General features: G+C 40.5%; 1 protein-coding gene across 3 annotated transcripts; it reads right to left on the bottom strand.

Moving 5' to 3' along the window:
• Positions 1–166: 166 nt before the first annotated feature.
• On the bottom strand, positions 167–20,335 carry LOC125004478 (glycine receptor subunit beta-like). Of its 3 annotated transcripts, XM_047579100.1 has the most exons (12): positions 18,882–20,335; positions 18,275–18,445; positions 15,505–15,622; positions 15,073–15,179; positions 13,892–13,959; positions 7,630–7,856; positions 7,450–7,532; positions 7,033–7,170; positions 6,162–6,314; positions 4,739–4,887; positions 4,213–4,371; positions 167–2,820 (listed from the first exon to the last, which is right to left on the bottom strand). In XM_047579100.1, the coding sequence occupies exons 3-12, from the start codon at positions 15,615–15,617 to the stop codon at positions 2,527–2,529; spliced, it is 1,491 nt and encodes a 496-aa protein (XP_047435056.1). In that variant the 5' UTR covers positions 15,618–15,622; positions 18,275–18,445; positions 18,882–20,335; the 3' UTR covers positions 167–2,526. The 3 variants fall into 3 exon arrangements, with proteins under 3 accessions (XP_047435056.1, XP_047435057.1, XP_047435058.1); XM_047579101.1 differs by having other exon boundaries at positions 18,275–20,335; XM_047579102.1 differs by lacking the exons at positions 13,892–13,959; positions 15,073–15,179; positions 15,505–15,622; positions 18,275–18,445; positions 18,882–20,335 and adding an exon at positions 12,036–12,913.
• Positions 20,336–20,465: the final 130 nt, after the last annotated feature.

Here is a 20,465-nt window from a genome sequence, read left to right on the forward strand (position 1 = left end):
AAGTAACTAAACATATATTGGCTCAAAAAATAAAAAAAGAGGTGGTTTGAACAAAATACAAAACCCCAAAAAACTGAAATAATAATAATAATAATGATGATGATGATGATAATAATAATAATAGGGAAGTGTGAATAAAGCAAAAAAAAAATAAAATCACACATCATCCAGGGGAAAATAAACTTTTATTGAATTTTCATGAAAATAATGAGTTCTTGTTATTACATTAAATGCTGTACATTGCATTATTTTTGAAGAAAATGTATATTCAATTATATTTTATATCAATTTTATATATACAGCTTCAGTAACAATCCAAATAGTCTCATGACGCTTTACAGCATAGCTTACACAGTTAAGCAGCAAGCAGCCAGTCAGTCTCAGCTGAAGCTTTAAACAGTCTAATGCAAGATCGGAGGTTTTCTAGCAGGTGCACCGACACGTTTCAAAGGGGCTTCAGCATTTAGTGTTTGCACACTGAACTGACTGAGCATGGCCATAGTGAGAGGACAATGTTTGTGTAAAATACGATAACACATTTAAATGTTTGGAGACTTGTGGACTAAATCATAACCAACCAATATTGAATGATGAGTCTAACTACTAAAATCATAACCTCAAAAGTAATGGTTATATTAAACCGCTGCTTAATGTTAAACAAAGAGAGAGAAAAAAGCTTTTTGATTGGTTTTCAGCCATCAGGCATCAGTCCTGGGTTCTTACAGCTAACAGGCTGTTTGGTTTATTATGGCTGGTGGAAAAGCTGCCAGAAGAAACCTTGACTGAACTACATGAAGGGTCCTTCTCCAATGTCTCTAATGCAGTTCATATGTGGCCAGAAAGCAGAGCATAGCAGCTACAGGCTATATTATTCACATGACCTTATTATTATTATTATTTCATGATCATGTGCAATGCTAAGAATGTCTTTGAGGAGATATTGTTTAAATCATGCATATTTATCCTCGTGTATTTTATACTCTTTTAAACTCTTCATTAGAGCTGATGCTATTCTAAAAGCTATAACCTCAGATCCAGTTTTGATTTGGTATTTACATGAAATCTGCGCCTGGATATATCTACCTTGATCAGGAAAATACATGCATGGGGAAACACCTCGATTCAGTATGTTGAATGGAATAATCCGTTCAGTTCAGTTTGACAGGAAAGATATAATTAACATAGCGTTAACCCTTTTAACATACCAATAACACAGGAATAGTGAAAGTAGGAGAAGCCTTATACTCTGTAATACGTGTGTGCACACAACACAACTGGGTTTAACCATTTATGGGACTATTTTCACAGGTACTGCGTGTTTGGATATTTTCAGTCAGTTAATCATGGCTCAGAAACAAAAGTTTGAGAGTTTGCAACGGTCAGTGAACTCATCTATTCATCACCTCAGTCCGGATGGATCTTAGTGCTGCACTGAAAACACCGTGGCTTTACAGATACAGGAACATTTCACGGGGATTAGCGCAAGATTTAGTTTGAAAAAGTATGTTCAGATAAATTCCATCAATGTTCCAGTTTGTGTTCAGGAGGAAGACGCTCACTGAACCGTCTCTAAGTTATTCCGATACAGACCTAGGTTACCGAGGCAGCTTCTATGATGCACTGACTTCCTCTACATTCATTCACTCTCCATGCATTTATATATACCGCTGTTGCTTTCTTTAACTTTCCACCCCGTCCAAGGCTCCTTCCTTTTAAAAGGGAGGTTATTCTCTTTTAAGTGCTTACTTAAGAGGGAAAAGGGAGGGGGGTTCTCTAAAACACTACATGGTCTTGATTTCACTAAGCTCATGTTATGATTTACACAATATAAATAAAGGTGTATTGAATGACACTAAATTAAAGTGTATGATTAGATGCCAGTATCCAAACAAGACCGTATGCGGGTTAAGATCATGTCTTACTTGGCAACAAAGGTGGAATCACTCATCTGCTGTAACTTCTCATCTCATCTTCAGTTTGTGCACGTACAGTAGATGTGTGCCACAAACTATCTTTTAAGTTAAGTAGGTGTCTGCCGGCTTCCTGTGTCCACATGTAGCGTCAGACCCTACCCTAACTATAGTCTGCCATGTTGGTGGACATTGTGTGTAGGAAGTGGAAGCACCATATATATATTTTAATCTGCAGCAAGGTGGTATGGTAGTAGAATAACATCATGCCATGCCAACCCCGGTACATGAATTTGAGAGTTTAATAATTTTGCCAAAATTTCGGTGACCAAATTTGAGGTAGCTCTGGTTGCTTTCTAGGACGACTTCTTTAAAGTTGCAAGTGGGGAAAATCACACAAAATGACTTGCTTCTTGTAGGGTTCACGTATGGCTCTAATAATAATAATAATAATAATAATAATATAATAACACGTTTGGCAGTTCTTCCAGGGACCACAGGCATGTCTTTGTAGATTGTGTACATGGCTCTGAAATGTTGTGGTATTACTGGCACAGAGTTCAGTATATGATCGCGTCAGTCCAGTTTAATTTCAGCATCAGCTTCAGCATCAGCCTCACAGATACACTGACCAGTAGACGACATTGAAGAAGAGGAAGGAGAAGGGGAAGAGAGCCCTTGCATAGAGATCGATGCGTTTAGCAGCGGCAGGTATGACGGGTTTGGCAGGAGGGGGTTTCTTGTTGGCTTTGTTCTGTGACTTGGAACCCCCTGAAACTTCGACCGGTTTACCGTAACAGTCAAAGTTGGAAAGTTCAAAGTCTCGAGGTAAAGATCCCACGATGCTGAAGTCGTTGGAACGGAGGTCGGATTTGGAGGTGCAAACTTTCTTACAGCGTGTTTCAACCACCTGGTAAAAGACGGAGACAGTCAGTGGTTCTTGTCACTGTTCAGATAGAAATATATTTGTTAGTGTCTTATATTTCTAGTGATAAGTGCAGAGGATCATGTTGGGCCTGTTTCTCCATTCAGTCAGTAGAAAGTCACGGTTTATCCTTTTGACCTTTCACTCAAAATACCTTTAAAGTAAAATCACTGAAAAAAAAAAGGTGACATATTTTTCTCCACAACATGCGCACCCCATTTATTGGCAACCCTAACTCAAGTCTGCTTCTATTTTTATTTTACATTGTTATGTTCACTGCATTGATTAGAAACTTATAAGTGGGCGTCCATGACACAAATCAAATTCCCAAGTCATTTATCACCATAAGAAAGTCTGGGAACACAGTGGCAGATACAGAAACAATATTTCTAAGTTGTTGAAAATTTGAACTGGTCTTTGTCATGGACCCCTTCACCATTTTCCATGGTTACCGGAGTATAAATAAAACGTGGGCAGGTATATGGAATATGGAATAAGAGCTTGTACTTTCGAGGAGTGTAGAAATTATAAATCCCTTGAAGCTCATGGACACTTATCTAATGTCTGGGTGCAGGTGAAAACACGGGAAACCACTGACACAGCACAAAAGTGCAGGGAAAATAAAATAAAACAAGTCACAAAAGTCGATGCCGATCATCATCATCATGTAATGATACTGTAACGATCACGGCATAAATTTCATACAGAGTTCGTTCTCTACTTCTTACTTTCATTTTTTTTATATCCACCGTTGACTTAGTCAGTATAACTGTGTCAATGAAAACGCATTAAAATGCATTAAAACTCAAACGTTGCTGTATATAAACTATGTAACACCAAACAATTCATCTCACATGTTTTGAGTGTGAAGTTTTTTTTTCTGTGTGAAGAATGAAGTTTTCAACTTGATTCAGCTGTTCTATCTGTAAACTATAACTGGTCACTGGTTTGTGAGTCATTTTTCTAGTTTCCTCCACATCTCCAGCAGCTTCTTTACCATTTGAATTACTTATGAATCCTTTCACGCAACCGTGCTTCACCCTGTTGTTTACCCACAAAAATGGCGGTAATGACCCAAAATGCACTGCAGCTTTGCGAGTGTGACGCCACCTGACAAAGACAGATTTCCACTACACTTTAAAGTGACAAGAAATGTCAGGAGTCAACCTAAATGAAGATATGTGGACACCCCACGCATGAGGACGATACTTAAACCTGCTAGAAATGTCTAATGATTTAATAGAGAAAAGTTTGCCCAGTGTTTAAGTGTTTTTATGTGCAGCCTTCCTTTCCTTTCCCAGTCTTGGAAAGGAGAAAACGTGCCAACACCTGACTAGTGCTGTGCCACTGTTCACGGGTGCTGCTAGCGGCTCTTACCTGCAGCGTGTTGACATGCATGGGCGTTCCACCAGTCCCATTGACGGTGTTGTTAGTTTTGTCCGCCTGCTTCTTTCCTTCTTTTTCTTGCAGAGCTTTCTCCTTTGTGGCCATTTTGACCTTCTCCTCCTCTATCCGTCTGGGGCTGTTCAGCATCACCTACGTCACAAAAAACGAAAGCAAGGCAGGGGAAAAGGAGAGGGTGGAGAAGAGGAACACAGGATACATTCTATGGATTTCACCTGTTGTGTTATTCCACAAAGTGAAGAACAGATGAAGAGAAAAAACAATCTTTATCAAAGCTTATCCACAACAACAGATACGATCAACAGCCAAAGGAGGAACAAACAGCGATGAGCTCTCTTATAACCAATAGTCCACATCTCTATGAAATAATTAAAAGAGAAAGCAGCTAACTTTCACATCCGTGAAGTTGGATCTTAAGCAGTGAAGACAGAGAGTTTGGTTGCTTGAGACAGAGATACAGCTGCATGAACGTGTGTGTGTGTGTGTGTGCTGGTCTTACCTGAACCACTGCGTACTCCACCAGGGAAAAAAACCCAAACAGCAGACAGGCAATGAGCCAGATGTCGATGGCCTTTACGTAGGAGACCTTTGGCAACTCTGAAGCCAAGAGCATGCTCTCACTGGACAGGGAGAGTACCGATAAAATACCTAGAGGAGCACAGACGATAACACAAACATTATATATGTACAATATGTAATCTCATTTAAATGTTCTAAATAGTAAAGGGGAGAACATTATTAAGATTATTTGATAGCAAATGTCAATAGTAGACTAGACTATATTTTAGCCGTTTACCAAAACATTCTACACTACGTCAGCTTTAATTTGAGCAGGTAAAAGGTCAAAAACTGTGGAATATACATTAGGAAAATATTGCTGTAAACCAACATGTGTTTAAATGAGTTCTCAATGAAAAAAAGGTCGAGCAGCCAAATAATGGAAAACTGGACTGGACAGTGCTACACAGCACAAATGGACAATGAGAAAACAAAGTAAGATGTTTTGTGCTTAACTAGATTCGTTTGAAAAGAAAAGAAGTGGGATATTGTGCATATTATGGCAGAGTCAGTATCCTGAGCAACTGAGCACGCATCGCCTGCAAGTAAAGGCTGCTTCACTGGAGGCTTGACGGGGCATCACAAAGAGGATAAGCATCCTTTGGTGATGTCTGTGGTTTCCAGGTTTCAGGCTGACATTGCGTTGCAAAGTGTTCTCCTCAAAGTATTAAAAATTAACATTTTATTTATGATCACACATAAGTCCCTGGAGACAACGAGCTGTGTTTGTACGTGGCTGTAGTTCCTCCACGTTTCCTCTACTTCGGATGTTTATTTGGAAGTCAAATAAAGCAAAGAGTCTGCACTATGCATATTCATTGCTCATATTCATGATAAAATAAAACTATTTCTTTGGGCAAACCATTAAAATAACAAAAATTATATCCGAACATATATGGCTCTAAGTGGAGAGGAAACAGGAAACGGCTTCAGGACATATTTAACATACAGTTAAGTGAACAACGTCAGAAAAAAATCTTTTTTATTTATTTATTTATTTTTTACCAGGCAGATTGAGATCTTGAGGTTAAAATATGTCTTTTATAAGCAAGGCCTGGCCAAGAAGGCAGCATTAAAGGACATGTTATAATAAGACACACACAAAGAAAGCACAGACATGAAAGAGAAAAGAAAGAAAGAAAGAATCATCCAAAGCCCTGTGGGTGAGTTTTCTCCTACAGATGTAAACATATAGAGCTACTCTGTCTGTTCTTTCTGTTCTGTTCTGTCTGTGTTGACTCACAGGGAGTTTTACATTTAAGGATACATATATCTGTAAATAATACTTGGACACTGTATACTTGAATGTAGATTATTTAATGGATTCAAACACAGCATGTGCAATTAGCAGTGGGGGCGCTCACCTAACGGCACCCTTGCTGCTGAGGCGTCAGGGTTGATCCAGAACGACAACCAGGACAAAACGACGATCAACAGAGTGGGAGCATAAACTCCCATCAGGTAAAAACCCACCTGCCGACGCAGTGTGAAAATCACCTCAACGCAGGTGTAATATCCTGGAAGCAGACGACGAGAGGAAGAATGGTTATTTATAACCCAAACGTGTCCCGACAGCTGGCTGGTGCAACAGGGACGGACATATCTCAGTGATGAGGTGGGCGCGCAGTGGCCCTGAGGAGTCGGACTTGTGAACAAGGGCGACATTTGGGAGCATGCACAGTGATGTGACAGAAAATGTGGAACGCAGTGAGGTGTGAAATCACTCCCGCTCAGTGACAGCTTCACACATTTTTATCGTTTGTTTAGCCCTACTCTGATGTGTGTTATTTTAAGGACCCACACAGAAATGAGAGTCTAACTATGATACCACCATGTGCATGCTAATGTCTGAAATAAAAACAGTGAAAAGGAGCAATCTCTGGTGATTAAGGATGAAACAGTGTAATTTAATTTCACATTGTGCATACAACCCTTGACTCCACTGTGAATTAACCACATGCTAGAACCATGTTGTTAAATGACAGAATTAAAAAACTGTACTCACAATCATAAACATGATTATACATTAAAAAACATCTCCTATTAAGATACCAAAAAAGAGCTGAAACAAAAACAGAATTAAATATTATTATTGAAGATATGTTATCATTCAGATTTTAATTGGATACTGACACTATGTGTGGTTATATCAGGATAATCTCTCATGTTATTAGGGTGTATCTGTAAAGCATCTATTTAAAGAATAATGTGCACTGATAATGACTGAATGCTGACCTGTGCCCTGGTAGTACTTTGTGCAGTTTCCATATTTGATGTCCTCTTGTTTGATGTCAAACTGTGGGAGAGCAATCTCATCCATCTGGACGGGGTCAGACTGCCACATGAACACGAGGTCACTGGTGGTGTAGCCAACTAACCCAACAGAACAAACACAACACGTCGTCGTTAATCGATATTTTCACTATCAGATCTGCACCACATTCGGTGCCTTTTTGTGTCTTATTGTCTCGTCTTCACTCCACAGCTGCTCCAGGACTGTTTTAAGCTGGTTTCAAGACCTTTAAGTGTTGAGTGATGTTGGTATATTAACTAGAGATTCTAGAGTTTAGTTAGTTCAGTGCCCATATTTAATCTATTTATATTTATACTCTCTCCACTAACACAATTAAACGTGTGTGTATATGTACTCACAACTCTCCAGCTGCATCTTACACAGCTGTGTGTCCATTGGGAACAGTGTCAGATCCAGGGGGCAAGACAGCGTCACCGACAGCCTACAAACACACACACAGATACACACAGTGTGTGGTGGGTCCCACACGCTGAAGAAAACCATGGGAAAATAAAAAAATAAAAAATACTGGTGCATACCTCATGCTGATCAAAACATCCCCGTTCCTAAAAATGAATAGCAGAATGTTGTCTTGTGTGACGTCGTGAAAGTTTGCATTTTTCTCATTGGCAAAGAAAAGGTCTGGTTTCCATAAACACTGAAACATCTTGGGGTCGACGGTTAGTGCGTCACTCTTGAAGTCAGTGGGAAGTCGTAGGCGAGGGTCATTCCATCTCTGCCGTAGAAATATATTCACCCTGTAGTCCTGCACAGACAGACATTACAACATTAACAATTCTCTACCACACATACTGTTACTGTAACACTAACAATACGATTTTATGAAATCATCATTATTATTATGTCTAAAAATCTATATCTATATATATAACAGAAACTGTTTCCTTAATTCCAGTATTTTTTTTTTATTTCAAAATGTCATTTTTCCAAAGTCAGCTTTTATTTCACAGTTGTATTTAAGCAGAACAAGTCATGCTGCACAATCAGCCCCCAGGCACTGAGCATGAGTGCACTCACATACACTGCAAAAACTCAAACTGCTGCCAAATATTACTTTTGATATTTTTTACTTATTTCACTTAAGTAAAGTTACATTTGTATTAGATTAGAATAGATTGTTTGTGTCCAGTAGCTTAATCTCATAGAAACAGATATGAAAGATATTGAAATTAATAATAATTATACCACAGAGCCCACAGGACAGGGCCCATTTTGAATTTCTCCAGTGGGGATCAATAAAGTATTATCTTATCTTATTTCAAATGAACTAGAAAAAAAGTCTTTCATTCAAAGTCCTTCACAAACTGTGTTTTAGAATAGAAGAAGAAGAATATCCCTTTATTGTCATTATACAGTATATAATGAGATTGGAGAGCTGCAAAATGTACAAAATAGTGCAAAGAAGGTTCATTTACAAGATTTACAAGCTAAAGCTAAAATACTAATACTACAAAAAAAATTGAAAATATACAAAAATGATAAAACCTATATTGTTTTTGTAGCAGCAGTGGTAAAAGTGTAAACATGTATATTTTAGAATAGACAGAACAGCAGCATCATTGTGGTCAGACGTCTGTTATTGCGCATCCTGTGTTACGCTGAGGTTGACATGTGAGAGTTCAGGGTGGTGATGGCTCTCGGAAAGAAACCGTTTTCTTTTTTCTGTTTCCTGAGATTTACAAATGTTCTTAAAACTCCTTTCCTTCAGTAGACTGCCTCATTTTGATATTTATCTATTTTTAAATGTGATCGTTCGTGTGCACTGCCCTCATTGGTTTCACCTGTGTCTCTGCATCCCTCTGCCCATGTGTGTGTCTATAGCCCTGTCTCTCCCTTTGATCCCAAGCCAAGTTTTCGTCATCTGTTTTCTGTTTAAAACTGGGCTCTCTGTAGCGCCATTAGTTGATCCATTGATCCCCTGCCTCATCACCTACTGTCCTGCATGTGGGTCCTACCACAACCCTGCCCTCTTATAATTAAGACTGTAGCCTGGGTGTAACTCATTTTAGGAGGATGTCAGGGTAAAATTAAATTATAATCATTCAAATGTAGACATTCCACCAATATACACCTATTGGTGTGATACCTGAGTTGATTCTGGGTAGATACTTTATTCATCAACTCAGATGATGGGATGCAATTTTTGCATATCAAATAAGCGCCGCACATGTACTCTGCTGTGTTCCTCTCCTTGTGCCTGTTCTCCATCTGACTCAGTGGAGTAGCTAGGGAGGAGCTTAGTAATAAAAACAATAAAAGAACAGCTTGCGACTGCGACTCGGCTCCCATCAGTCGTTTTAAAGAGCCCGTCAATGGACTTGGTTCGTTCGTGAATGTCACAGCTCTAATCAAAGTGCATAAATGTAAACCTCACTGCAGGGACAAGTGTCTTAATCTGAGAGGACGAGATGCAGAAGCCAGTACGGCTGAGGAAACTGTTTGAAATGTTTCAGGCGTTACGCTTTGAAAAGCTTCACACTTTTATAAGTAGCAGTAGAATCAAAAATGCCTTTATTTTCATTAACGAAATTACGATGGCTCTCCTCAAAATGCGACACAAACATTTACATACAAATTATACTCCTACCTTCCTTCCCTAAAACACACAGCCAGTGGCTCATTAAAAATATCAAGTCCTATGACATTCACTATAAAATGACATTGAAGCTGATGACATGGGGGGAGGAGGGGAGATGGGCAGAGGGGATGTCGAGTTCAGTGCAATGATGGCTGCACGTCTTAAGTGACCTATACTGTCTTCCAGAGGGTAGCAGAGTGAGCGGATGATGAGAGGGATGTGTAATCTGGACTGGTTAAATGTCCTCCAGAGGTGGCAGGGGGAGACCAGCGATGGCCTGGACAGTTTTTATCACCCTCTGGAGAGTTGCTATGTCAGTCGGTTTCTGAAACAGGCAGTTAAGCAGTAACTCAAGTCAAAAAGCTTTCTACGGGGCAGCGGTAAAAAGACAGTGTGGGCCTTCCTCCAGTCTCCTGAGCTCTCCTGTAGGACGCCTCAAATCAGCGATGGTTCCCTTTTGTGCTTTTAACGTTCAGAGAGAGGTTGTTGTGATCGCAACACTGAGTCAGACTCCACCACCGCTGCGTCATCCGCAAACTTGATCATCGTATTTTGCAGGGTGGAGAGGCGTACAGTCATGAGTGAACAGGGCGTAGAGGAGAGGACTGAGGTTCAGGGTCGTCCATTTTTTTTTTTTTTCCTTCAAATGAATAATGTGTCGATAAGAAATGGCAGAATACTTAAGAGAAAATCAATATCTGCCTGTGAGACTGCTCCGTGTTCACATGACCTTCTCCACCTTCTTGAAATCTACCTTGAACAAGAAGAATTAAATGTGAAACGTCTCTACTGAAACGTTCAAAACTCAACAGAGGTCTTGACAGGGGACAAGGGGAAAGACCGGACTATAAATAGACATACACTGGCTGATGGATGAACGGGAGGACCTTACAAGGAGAAACCAATCAATCTCATGAACAGAAAAGCCCAGTTAGTCAGTACGGTGGTATTATCATATGTGCTCGTAGCTTCCGTTGGAGCAGTGAAAGTAATCTTATAATTAACCATTGTCAATTTGTTAAATTGTTTAAATTCTGCAGTGGTGGACTTCAGCTGCAGGCATTTACTATGCAGGAACTATAATTAAATGAAAGGGTAGAGACTCAACAGTAGAAAACATGACCAGTCTCAGTGCCTACTCTCAGTACGTAGACCTGTTTCCATCAATGATAAACCCTGACACAGCTGCAAATTTGATAATGTATTAAATCCCTAGGACAATATACAGTCTTGAAAGTAGAGACAGTAGAGGAAAGGTGCTCAGCACACTGCCCTGTGGGACTCCGGTGCTGAGTGACTGTGATTAGTCTGTTAAGAATTCTTGTGTCCACAGGTAAATGCTGGGTCTAGGTTGGACATCTTAGAATCCACATACAATACGCACCCAAATGTCTCACTGTGCTCCACTGTGATGTAACTAATGAACGGTGCACTGTGAGAAAAGACGCAGTGTTGTAATCCTCTCTTCTCAAATTATGGGTCTAGCCCAAACAACCGAACAACAAACCACAGGTAACTGGAAATAAAATCATCTCTCCTTGGATAGACAGACGTCACAGCTTCCTGGCTTTGCACTTCTCTGAAACAGACTCGGAGGGAGACATGGAGTTTATCCCTTAGAGGATATTCTGCCCCACGGTCTCCTCAGCCACTGATGCATGACACACTCATCCTTGCTCATCCACATTCAAGGACTGTCCAGACTTCTCTCAATAATACGACGAATGTTAACTCGGATGTCCAGCAACAACAGACAGCAGCTGCATGTGACGGATGACTGTAAAAACTCAAGCTTGGTCTCATCTTCTGCCACAACGGTAGCTGCAGCCATTCAAGAGCATTGTAGAGATTAAGCGTAAATGTTAGACGCATGCATACTTCCAGAGCAAGACTGTGCCAGGCTTAGAAGAAAACTTCATCTTCTGTTTTTTGCAGAACATCCCCCAACATGTACACATGACATTGTTCTCACAAGGTAAACCTTCACTGCAGGACACAAGGACAAAAGTGGATTTGGAAACAGTTGTCAAATGCTCAACCTCACAATGCCTGAAAGGAGGTGACAAAAGGTATCATGAGACGCGTCCATGAGCTGTCGTTATCAATCAAACATCAGCACGAACAAAATAACCAGCAAAAAGCCCTTTTCAGGCAACGTCGGCAGCATGTGAAAGCTCGAAGCTCACATAATTTTGCAAACAGAACGACGTGATGGTCTCTCTGCCTCTGGCCACATAGAGCATTACACAACTTCCCTCTTACAAGCTGCTAACTAACTGGCCACGCACAGCTTAGATACTGTAAGTGTGCACATGCATCTAACCATATCTACAGTTCAAACCTCACATTAACAATCGACGTGGGCAGTCCAATCACAAGTGGACTACTTAGATGGCCTGTCCACATTTGTTTCCAACCAGTTCTTGAGATCCAATCTCAGTTTCCTGCTCTTTGTGCAAATCAACAGCGACATCTTTTAGGGTGCAGCAGAATTACGATATATTAAACAATCTTTCATAACGTCACAGGTGATGATGATTCCAGTGTACAGCTATGAACAGATGAAAGTTGTGGTTGTCTAAAGAAACAAAAAAACAACAAAAAAGCAAATGGGATGACTGAAACAGGTCTGAAAAACAGAAACAATAAATATTTTGGAGAGGCAGCTTTATTCTACATAAGGTAATTCTACCAAACGGCCACTAGGGGGTTCCTATGAAGACAGCATGACCTCCACAGCCAATTAAACTGAAATATAGGCAACAGACAAAATACGCAAGAGACCATCGTCACCATCATGCATAAATTTACCATATGTCAAGGTCAAACAAGTAATAGGCACTTCTTTCTGCTAGATACGAGCAGGGGAAATTACACAAGCATATTATAACGGCTGCCTCTAATGGTTCTCTGCTGTCGTATCAGAACCGCAAACAGCTGTTTGTCGCGGGTGTGTCATGACATGGGGAAACTACACCTGTTTTGCATGAAGCTCTGAAGTCTCTCTCACTCGCTGAAAGCACACATTTTCATTTCTTACTGATCTCCACCGTGATGTTTGTTATTTTAGAGACCTGCACTAGGCTCAGACTACAACTCACACCATGAAAACGTCCATATTCACTTTTTTTTTTTTTTCACCACTGTGCTGTTTGAACCAGGGACAGAAAACTCTGTGGTAATGAAGGTAAATAACGCCACCGGCCATTTTTAAGGAAATCCATAACTTTACACGGCTCCTTATACATCAACGCAATCGCATGGATCATTAATCACAGAATATTTGTAAAAGTTCTCAGTGCTAATGAACAGACGTGAATTATGGTGCTTTTTCCGTTTCCTTTACTAACAGCAGCTGTGTGATTATTTCTGCATGAATAAGGCAAACCACGGTTATGTAAGAAACCCCTGAGTAGACGGCCTTTAATGTGATCCAGGATGTATTTTTGTCAAATGCTTCCCTGATAACCTCCCATGCAAACTACTCTTCTCCAGGATACTCCACTTATCCTACATACCTTAGATCACCCATGCAGGCTTTGAATACTCTAAAAAACGTGGTGTTGGGCCTCATGCCGGCGGCAAGAATGAATTTTGCTTTTGAATAATACAGCCTAATTTTGCCAACCTCTCCTGTGCAGAAGGCTTAAATACTTGCCCAACGTAATTCTTCCAGCCTGAAGCATAATAACAATCTTATTAAAACAATATGAAAACCTTTTCTGCAGCAGGTGCAGTCCTGAAGGAGCATGTACTGATCCCATTCTTGCGACGCTTATATATACAGTGTTAGGAAGTGGCGACACATCATTTAAGTTGGACATCATTCAACAATCGGCAACACCTATTCAGAGTGAATAGAAAGCAGTCATGAGCACACATGAAAGAAGTTAAAGTTAAATAAGGGAACTCTGCTTTAAAGTTGTTTTGTAGTGTTGTATAGGTATTAATTTCATCCTGTCTTATTTGTTGATTTAAATGTGGACATTTGTCAGCTCTACACTACGACTCCTACCTACTAGCTACGGCTACACTGCTGCACCTATTGCCATACTGCTACTAATAATGTTAAAATCATCATGTTTTTTGTCTAATGTGAAACAGTTATTTCACATACTGTACATTACTACCCTGCACTAACTTGGTTTTGAAACACCACACTCTTATTAATTGTATTAAAGGTGTGTGTATGTGTGTATCACCATAGTCGTCTCCTGGATGGATCCAAAGCTGTTAATGAAGATGTTCACCCTGGACTCAACTGGAATACCTGAAACAAAGACGCACATACTGTGTAGTACCCATGAGAACATGTACTACAGTACATACCACTATCAATACCCAAGACATCAAAGCTGAGAAGGAACACATTCAGAATTATGTTTATTGTTAAACGAATGACAAATGTCAAACAAATTTTGCAACTGCACTTTAGGAAAGATTCAAAGATTTCGACACTTTCTGGGCTGATTGAGCTTCGTGTTGCACCAACCACACCCAGTGGTGTCAAACATATTAAAAAGGCAAGAAATTCCACAAATTCACTCTTGCAGGGCACATGAATTATGTTTTTTTTTTTTTTTTTTTATGTACCACTGTTAAGGACGACAGGTACCAAAAGTTAACTTGAGCATAATCTGATCCCTCAGTTATGCTGCTATAAATCATGGCTGTTGGTTGGTTTCCCGAGACACACTGAGCACCTATGTTCTATTCTCTTCTCTCTTGCTGCTCATGCATTTGTGTGCAACTACTGTGTAGCATGTTGTTAGTTGCGTGTCCCTGATGGGGAAGACATCTTCTTGTGAGTGCCCCCGGCCTGGAGCTGTCGACCTGCATACTTCTAATTTGTCATCCTGGCGTCATCAACCTGCCCAGTGTTCATGTCTTACATTTATCCAGTCCTACCTGAATGCATCATTCTTAAAGGAGCCTTTGATACTTCTTACATTCAGTCATTATAGCAGCTAACTCACCTGGTATGGAACAGTTTTATACCACTGAGCATTTATTTTATCTTTCATGTAACATGCATCAGCCATATCTTGTTCTCTCTCTCTAGTCAGGTGTATGTTTATCTCGTTCTTCCTGCTGCTCTCTCCTCTCTTTTTTTCTGTCACTGCCCAGCTGACCTCGAGCAGATGGGCCCCCACCCCCCACCATATGAATACACTGCGTATAACTACAGAAGTTCTAGTTTCCTTTGTCAGAGCAAAGCTTCTGTTGGTAAATCCTAGGGTGGGAATGTCTTAAGAAAAAAAAAAAATAATAATAATAATAATAAAACATGCCTTGAGTCTAGGTCTATAAAACACATCCACTTCTGGAAATTACATTTAGACTCTTGATGAACACATGACTGTATAATAAGCTTGTGCATTACCTTGAAAGTTAGGCCTTATTCTTGGGTCATAACTGACCATCAGACGGTTCAAAATGTTGGAAGTAGAGTTGGCTGGAACTTGGGCCAAATCCTCTGGTGACAACTGGCTGTTGAAAAGAATAAAAATAGAAAATATCATGATGAAAACGAATAAGACACAAACATAAAAGAAATACACAAAATAAAATAAAGGTAAAGATGCTTCTGTGCGGTAATTCTTTTCTCCTAAAACCATGAGGGCAAATGTGTTACGGTCTGATGAAATGGTGTTTGGAACAAACACACACACACACACAGTAAGCGCACACAGTATAAAGCACAACATACATGTGTTTTAAATTCCTTTTTTTTGCATTATGTGCCATTGTGGTGTAAACCAAAAAAGACAATATCAATAAATTATGTATTTGGAGAAAACAGTGTTTCACTCACGCTGGGCAGACGACTTTCTTTCCTTTCTTTCCTTTTTTTCCTTCTTGGTTGGTAAGTTGCCAACAACAGAGAAGCATCAGCAGCAAAAACACTGACCTCAGTCCAACAGCCATGACGCCTAAAACAACACCAAACTAAAGTTTAATCCTCATACATACATACATACAGTACCGTTAATGTCAAGACAAGGAAGCTCCTCACAACGCATGGAGGGTTGTACCCACATCCAGCACCCTGTGGGTGTAGACTAAGCGGAAGGATGGCCTGCATCGTACATCGTAGCTCCATTGAGGCGTGGAGCATGGAGTATGTCCATTAAAACAAGAACGGACAACATGGCCTAAAGATGTTTAAGAACTTGCCCGACAGATGGACAAGATGTGTTGGTGGAGTTTTGCATTGGCAGAGGGACAAGTTATACAGGTGTGGACTAAGGAATTGAGGAGTTTGAGGGATACTGCTAAAACTTTAATCTGATTGGATTGGAGTAGATTAGATTAGATTAGATTATAAGGCCATGAAACTGAGTAAGCATCTAACCAGAAGTGCAGTAGCAGTAAGTGCAGAGTATGCAAATATGTACAGAGGTGCATATGGATTTAAATTAAAACAGACAGTGTTCCAGTGAACACAATGAAATCAGACAGTGGGACATATACAGATATTGCAGCAGGACATTTACAGTATAAAATCATTAGAAACTATGGCAATTACAGCAGGATATGTACAGGAGGTTATGTGCAGCAGACTATATGAGTGGCAGTGAAGTGGCAGTAGTGCAAGGGCAGTAGGAAGACAGATGGTCCGGAGGGATTCAGCGGCGCAGCGGGGGTAGAACTCAGTAATGAGACAGCTGTGGGGAAAAAGCTGCTCCAGTACCTGGTGGCTTCGGACTGCTGGCTTCTGGCTCGGGCATGTGATGATGCCATTCTGGCTGGTGACACCATTGATGGTGGCGGTGTTGTGATTCAGAACAGAAGAGGTGTATCCATCATTGTCCATGTTGGACTCAGAGGTAGCCGGTCATGTAGTACAGAGTCAGTCGCCTCTAGCCACACTTTGATCGTTCTCACTGGTGGGTTCAAATGTTGGGTGGGCGTATTTCGGCAGTAGAAACAAAGAAAGGCGATCTAACTGTCCTAGGTGAGGGAGGGGGCTGGTGCCACGTTGGTGTAAACATGATCCAGGGTCTTGTTTCCTCTGGTGTGACAGGAGACGTCCCGAGGAAATCTGGGGAAGAATGTGTCCAGGTTGGCACGTCCAACGATGAGAGCAGCTTCTGGAAGTGTTTTCACTGCAAGCATGGCATCAGCATCAGGCAGGATGTATGCAGCAGTTGATGTGAACTCCCCTGGCAGATAGAAAGCTCTACACTTCCCCATGAGGAATACAGGTCTGGTGGCCAAGTTTTTCTTCATGGGACTTGGTAGCAACAATGTAGAGCCACGTCTTCCCTGTGCACCCACCATCTGCAGGAAAAGGCACTATGGTCTGGTACGATGTGAGATGGGCGACTGCCATCACAGACTGGTTCTAGGCATGTGGAGCGTCACTTTGCCAAGATGAAAGAGAAAGCCTTCTGGTGCTTAGCTGGTGGACTCTGGAAGCAGCAGCCTGTACCGTGGGGCCAGACAGGCTGTGGCTTCTCAGAAGCGAAAACTGCTCGGAGAGGCTATGGAAAAGGAATTTTATTTGTCCTCGGAGAGGTTCTGGCTGTGCATAGAGCAGGAAGGGAAAGCAGGGCTTAGTCTGGGAAGAGAACTGTTGACAGAGCACTTCCAGGATCTTCTATACTCTGCCACCTTGTCCACGAGGAATGAGGAAAATCTGGGGTAGTTAAGAAGCTCACTAGGGGATGGGAATGTATGATCCAACTACTGGGCAGTTTATTTCCGGAAACTGGAAGCCAGTTGGTGGGACACCCAGAGGTAGACCCAGAATTCACTGGAGGAATCATATATTATATCCTGTATGGTCTGGGAACTCCTCGGGATCCCGCGGAAAGAGGTGGAAAGTTCTTTTGGCTAAAGCCTTTGATTCCAAGGATATACTTAACCTTCCCACAAAAAAGAAATAAAGAAAAAAGAAATAAGAAATTTGAGATATTGATATTTTGTATGAATAAAATAATTGTTTCCAGTGATTTTCCTTATGATGTTGCTCGACTATACCTCCATAACCTGTAGGAACTTTTCTAAAGGGGTTCAAATGTTTGAAAAAAAAAAAGGCAAATATTGTCATGATAGATTTATATCATCCCTAGGTAACACCCTTTGATTTCTGAGGTTGACAGAATAAAAAATCAGTCTCAACCAACATCTGACACTCGTGATTTTTGTAAAGTCAGCACTGCTCTCCTCCTGGAGAGAAGAATCAGTGGGACAGTGAGATGGTAGAGGAAGAGGGGAGGGGGAGGGGCTGGGTACTGCGGCGTTAAGACACGGATTCGATGACACAGCTCGCTGAAGCTATTGTAGTCCCACACACACACACATACCAATGCATACGCACACATTGCTCTGTCAGACTGCAGTAAATTACAATAACTCATGTAAATATAAAACAGCACAAAACCAGGCTCTCTGAGGCACATACAGCTCACATGCTCACACGGACAGGACGGCGTAAAAAAAAAAACCCACTGAGGAGAAATGATCAAGTACTCAGTTTTTTTTTTTTTCTCTGCCATGCAAACACTCAATATGTGCAACAACTACACAGAAAACAGCAGGAGACGCAGGGAGACATTCCACGTTTCTTTGCCTCTTACCTCTGATTGATTGGATCACCCCTTCTGCTGCATTACAGAGACTCAGTGGTTAGCCACTGTGACGGTGCTCTGGCAAGAGCCGGGCTACATGTCCTCTCTCACTGCTCGGCTGTCCGGTGTGTGTTCCTTTATCTGCGCCGCTCTAGCGCCCTATTCCAAGTTCTACTCTGCCTGCCAGGGGAGAAGTAGCACAGTACTGACTCACTGCATGTAATGATCTCACAGGGGGAACGAGAATAGGGCTCGTTACAAATAGGAACTCAGCCAATTTAAATGCCATCACATTGAAATGGGTTATGTGTGAAACAGATTAAGTCTGTCATTAAATTTTAGGCTGTACTGTGCAGTTCTCTTGTGTGGAAATTAAAACAAAGCAAAAAAGGGTGAATGTGTATGAGTTTATGAGTAGTAAACGGTTTAACATGGTTATAATTTATTTAAATAATATTCAGATGGGGAAGATCTTAAAACAAAAAAATGTATTTGATAAATAAATAAAATGGAAGATTTAATCAAGAAAGAGAAAGAGAGAGCTTTACTGAAGTATTCATGTCTGTCTGGTGATTCGCTCTGAACCCTTTTATTTGGTATTGTCTCTTCAACTCACCTGTAGTGTTAAGGTACGTGCAGCATATCCTCTCGCTTTCTACACAAACCTGCTGAGATCAGAGTTTAGATGGGAACGCACAAACGTGCTGCTGTACAGTGGGTGAAAGACGCCTTTCCATCAGTGAACTTGTTTAAACGACGTGCTGCTGTATGATAGTTGGATGGTTGAGGTGTTGTGCTGTATTGAAAGGCAAAAAACGAAATGTGTTAATCAATAAAAAAAAAAAAAAATAGCCCAACAATAGCCTGTGAACACCAAGACAAACAAAAAAAGTCAAATGAGTGCGACTGCCCTGGTCTCTGACACTGGGTTTGAGGCTCACAATTAGCAGATTATTTTGATAATTATTGCAAAGACTGAATTTAACACTGTGCTCCACAGTATTTGATATTGATGCCAGAGTCTACAAGGGTCATGGGAAAAGCAATTATTTCACATTATCTTTTTTCAAATACAGTACGTTAATTGGAGCATGAACTGATGGCTACCCATGATACTAAATTGAAGGCACATTAGGTCGACTCCATGTACATGTCCTGGAAATTGTGAGACAGGGGGACAGCGCTAATGATAGCGAGTGGATTACCATGGTTTGATATCCTGTAAAAAATGTGAATACATGTTCTTCCAAAGGAAGGAGGAAAGAAAATGAGTGTTAATGTCACCTTCAATGTTGTAATCATTTTTATACTATTTATAATACATCATATAATATGCATCCTTACTTAACTGCAATATAAACAAGTATTAATGACCAAATATGGGTAGAAAAAAATGGGGATTCCATTCAGATTTGTACATCACGTTTTGTTTTTTAGTTCCCTTTTATTTTAGTTTTTTCTGCTCCTGATATTTGTTTTTTAGCTCTGTTCTTCTATCTCTTAGCATTTAAGCAAACCACTTGTACTCATATAACATTAACTGGACCGATGACCGGCCATGTACACATATATTTTCTACAACACCCCTACAGCTGACTGTAGTTTGCACATGCTGTACAGGTCTGCTGCACTGATATGGGCTACAACTAAATGTCTAGAGGAGAGTGGACATGAACTCCTAGTTAACACTGCGGATTCCTCCCGCTTCCTTCATCACCCAGGACCTCAAGTATGATCTGAACATCAACAGAGGATTCTGGATCCATAAATAAACCTGCTTACGATTGATTTTATGCAAAACCGTAAGAAGTGGCGGCATCATTCAATACAAAGTGCGGTCAATAATAATAATAATAAAAAAGAACCCACTTTACTGAATGATGACCGTAGGAAAATCGATGAAACATAAATACGTACTATTAGAGAAATTGTTCAAGTGTCATATCGTTACAGCCTGACAAAAAAATGAATAAAAGTGAAAAAAGGGGAAAAAATGGAAAAAAAAAAAAAACTGTAGGTCTTCAACAGGGGGTCCACGATCCCTAGGGGGTCCGTGGAGGTACTGCAGGGGGGTCACAAAATCTTTGGTTGATTAGAGATTTTTATATAGAGAGACTTTTTTTTTTTTTTTTTTTAGTTTTCCCCAACAAATTTAAATTTCTTTAAATACATATTAACATGAATCCAACATATTCTGGTA

This window comes from Mugil cephalus, chromosome 2, assembly GCF_022458985.1.
Source record: "Mugil cephalus isolate CIBA_MC_2020 chromosome 2, CIBA_Mcephalus_1.1, whole genome shotgun sequence".
NCBI classification, from domain to species: Eukaryota; Metazoa; Chordata; class Actinopteri; order Mugiliformes; family Mugilidae; genus Mugil; species Mugil cephalus.

Excerpts from the sequence above, each read along its gene's own strand:
- LOC125004478 (XM_047579100.1), bottom strand. The coding sequence starts at position 15,617 with ATGGCTGTTGGACTGAGGTCAGTGTTTTTGCTGCTGATGCTTCTCTGT. Across the intron at positions 13,960-15,072 it reads AATAAGGCCTAACTTTCAAG|GTATTCCAGTTGAGTCCAGG; the intron begins GTAATGCACAAG and ends TCTTTGTTTCAG. Across the intron at positions 7,171-7,449 it reads TAAGATGCAGCTGGAGAGTT|TTGGCTACACCACCAGTGAC; the intron begins GTGAGTACATAT and ends CTGTTGGGTTAG.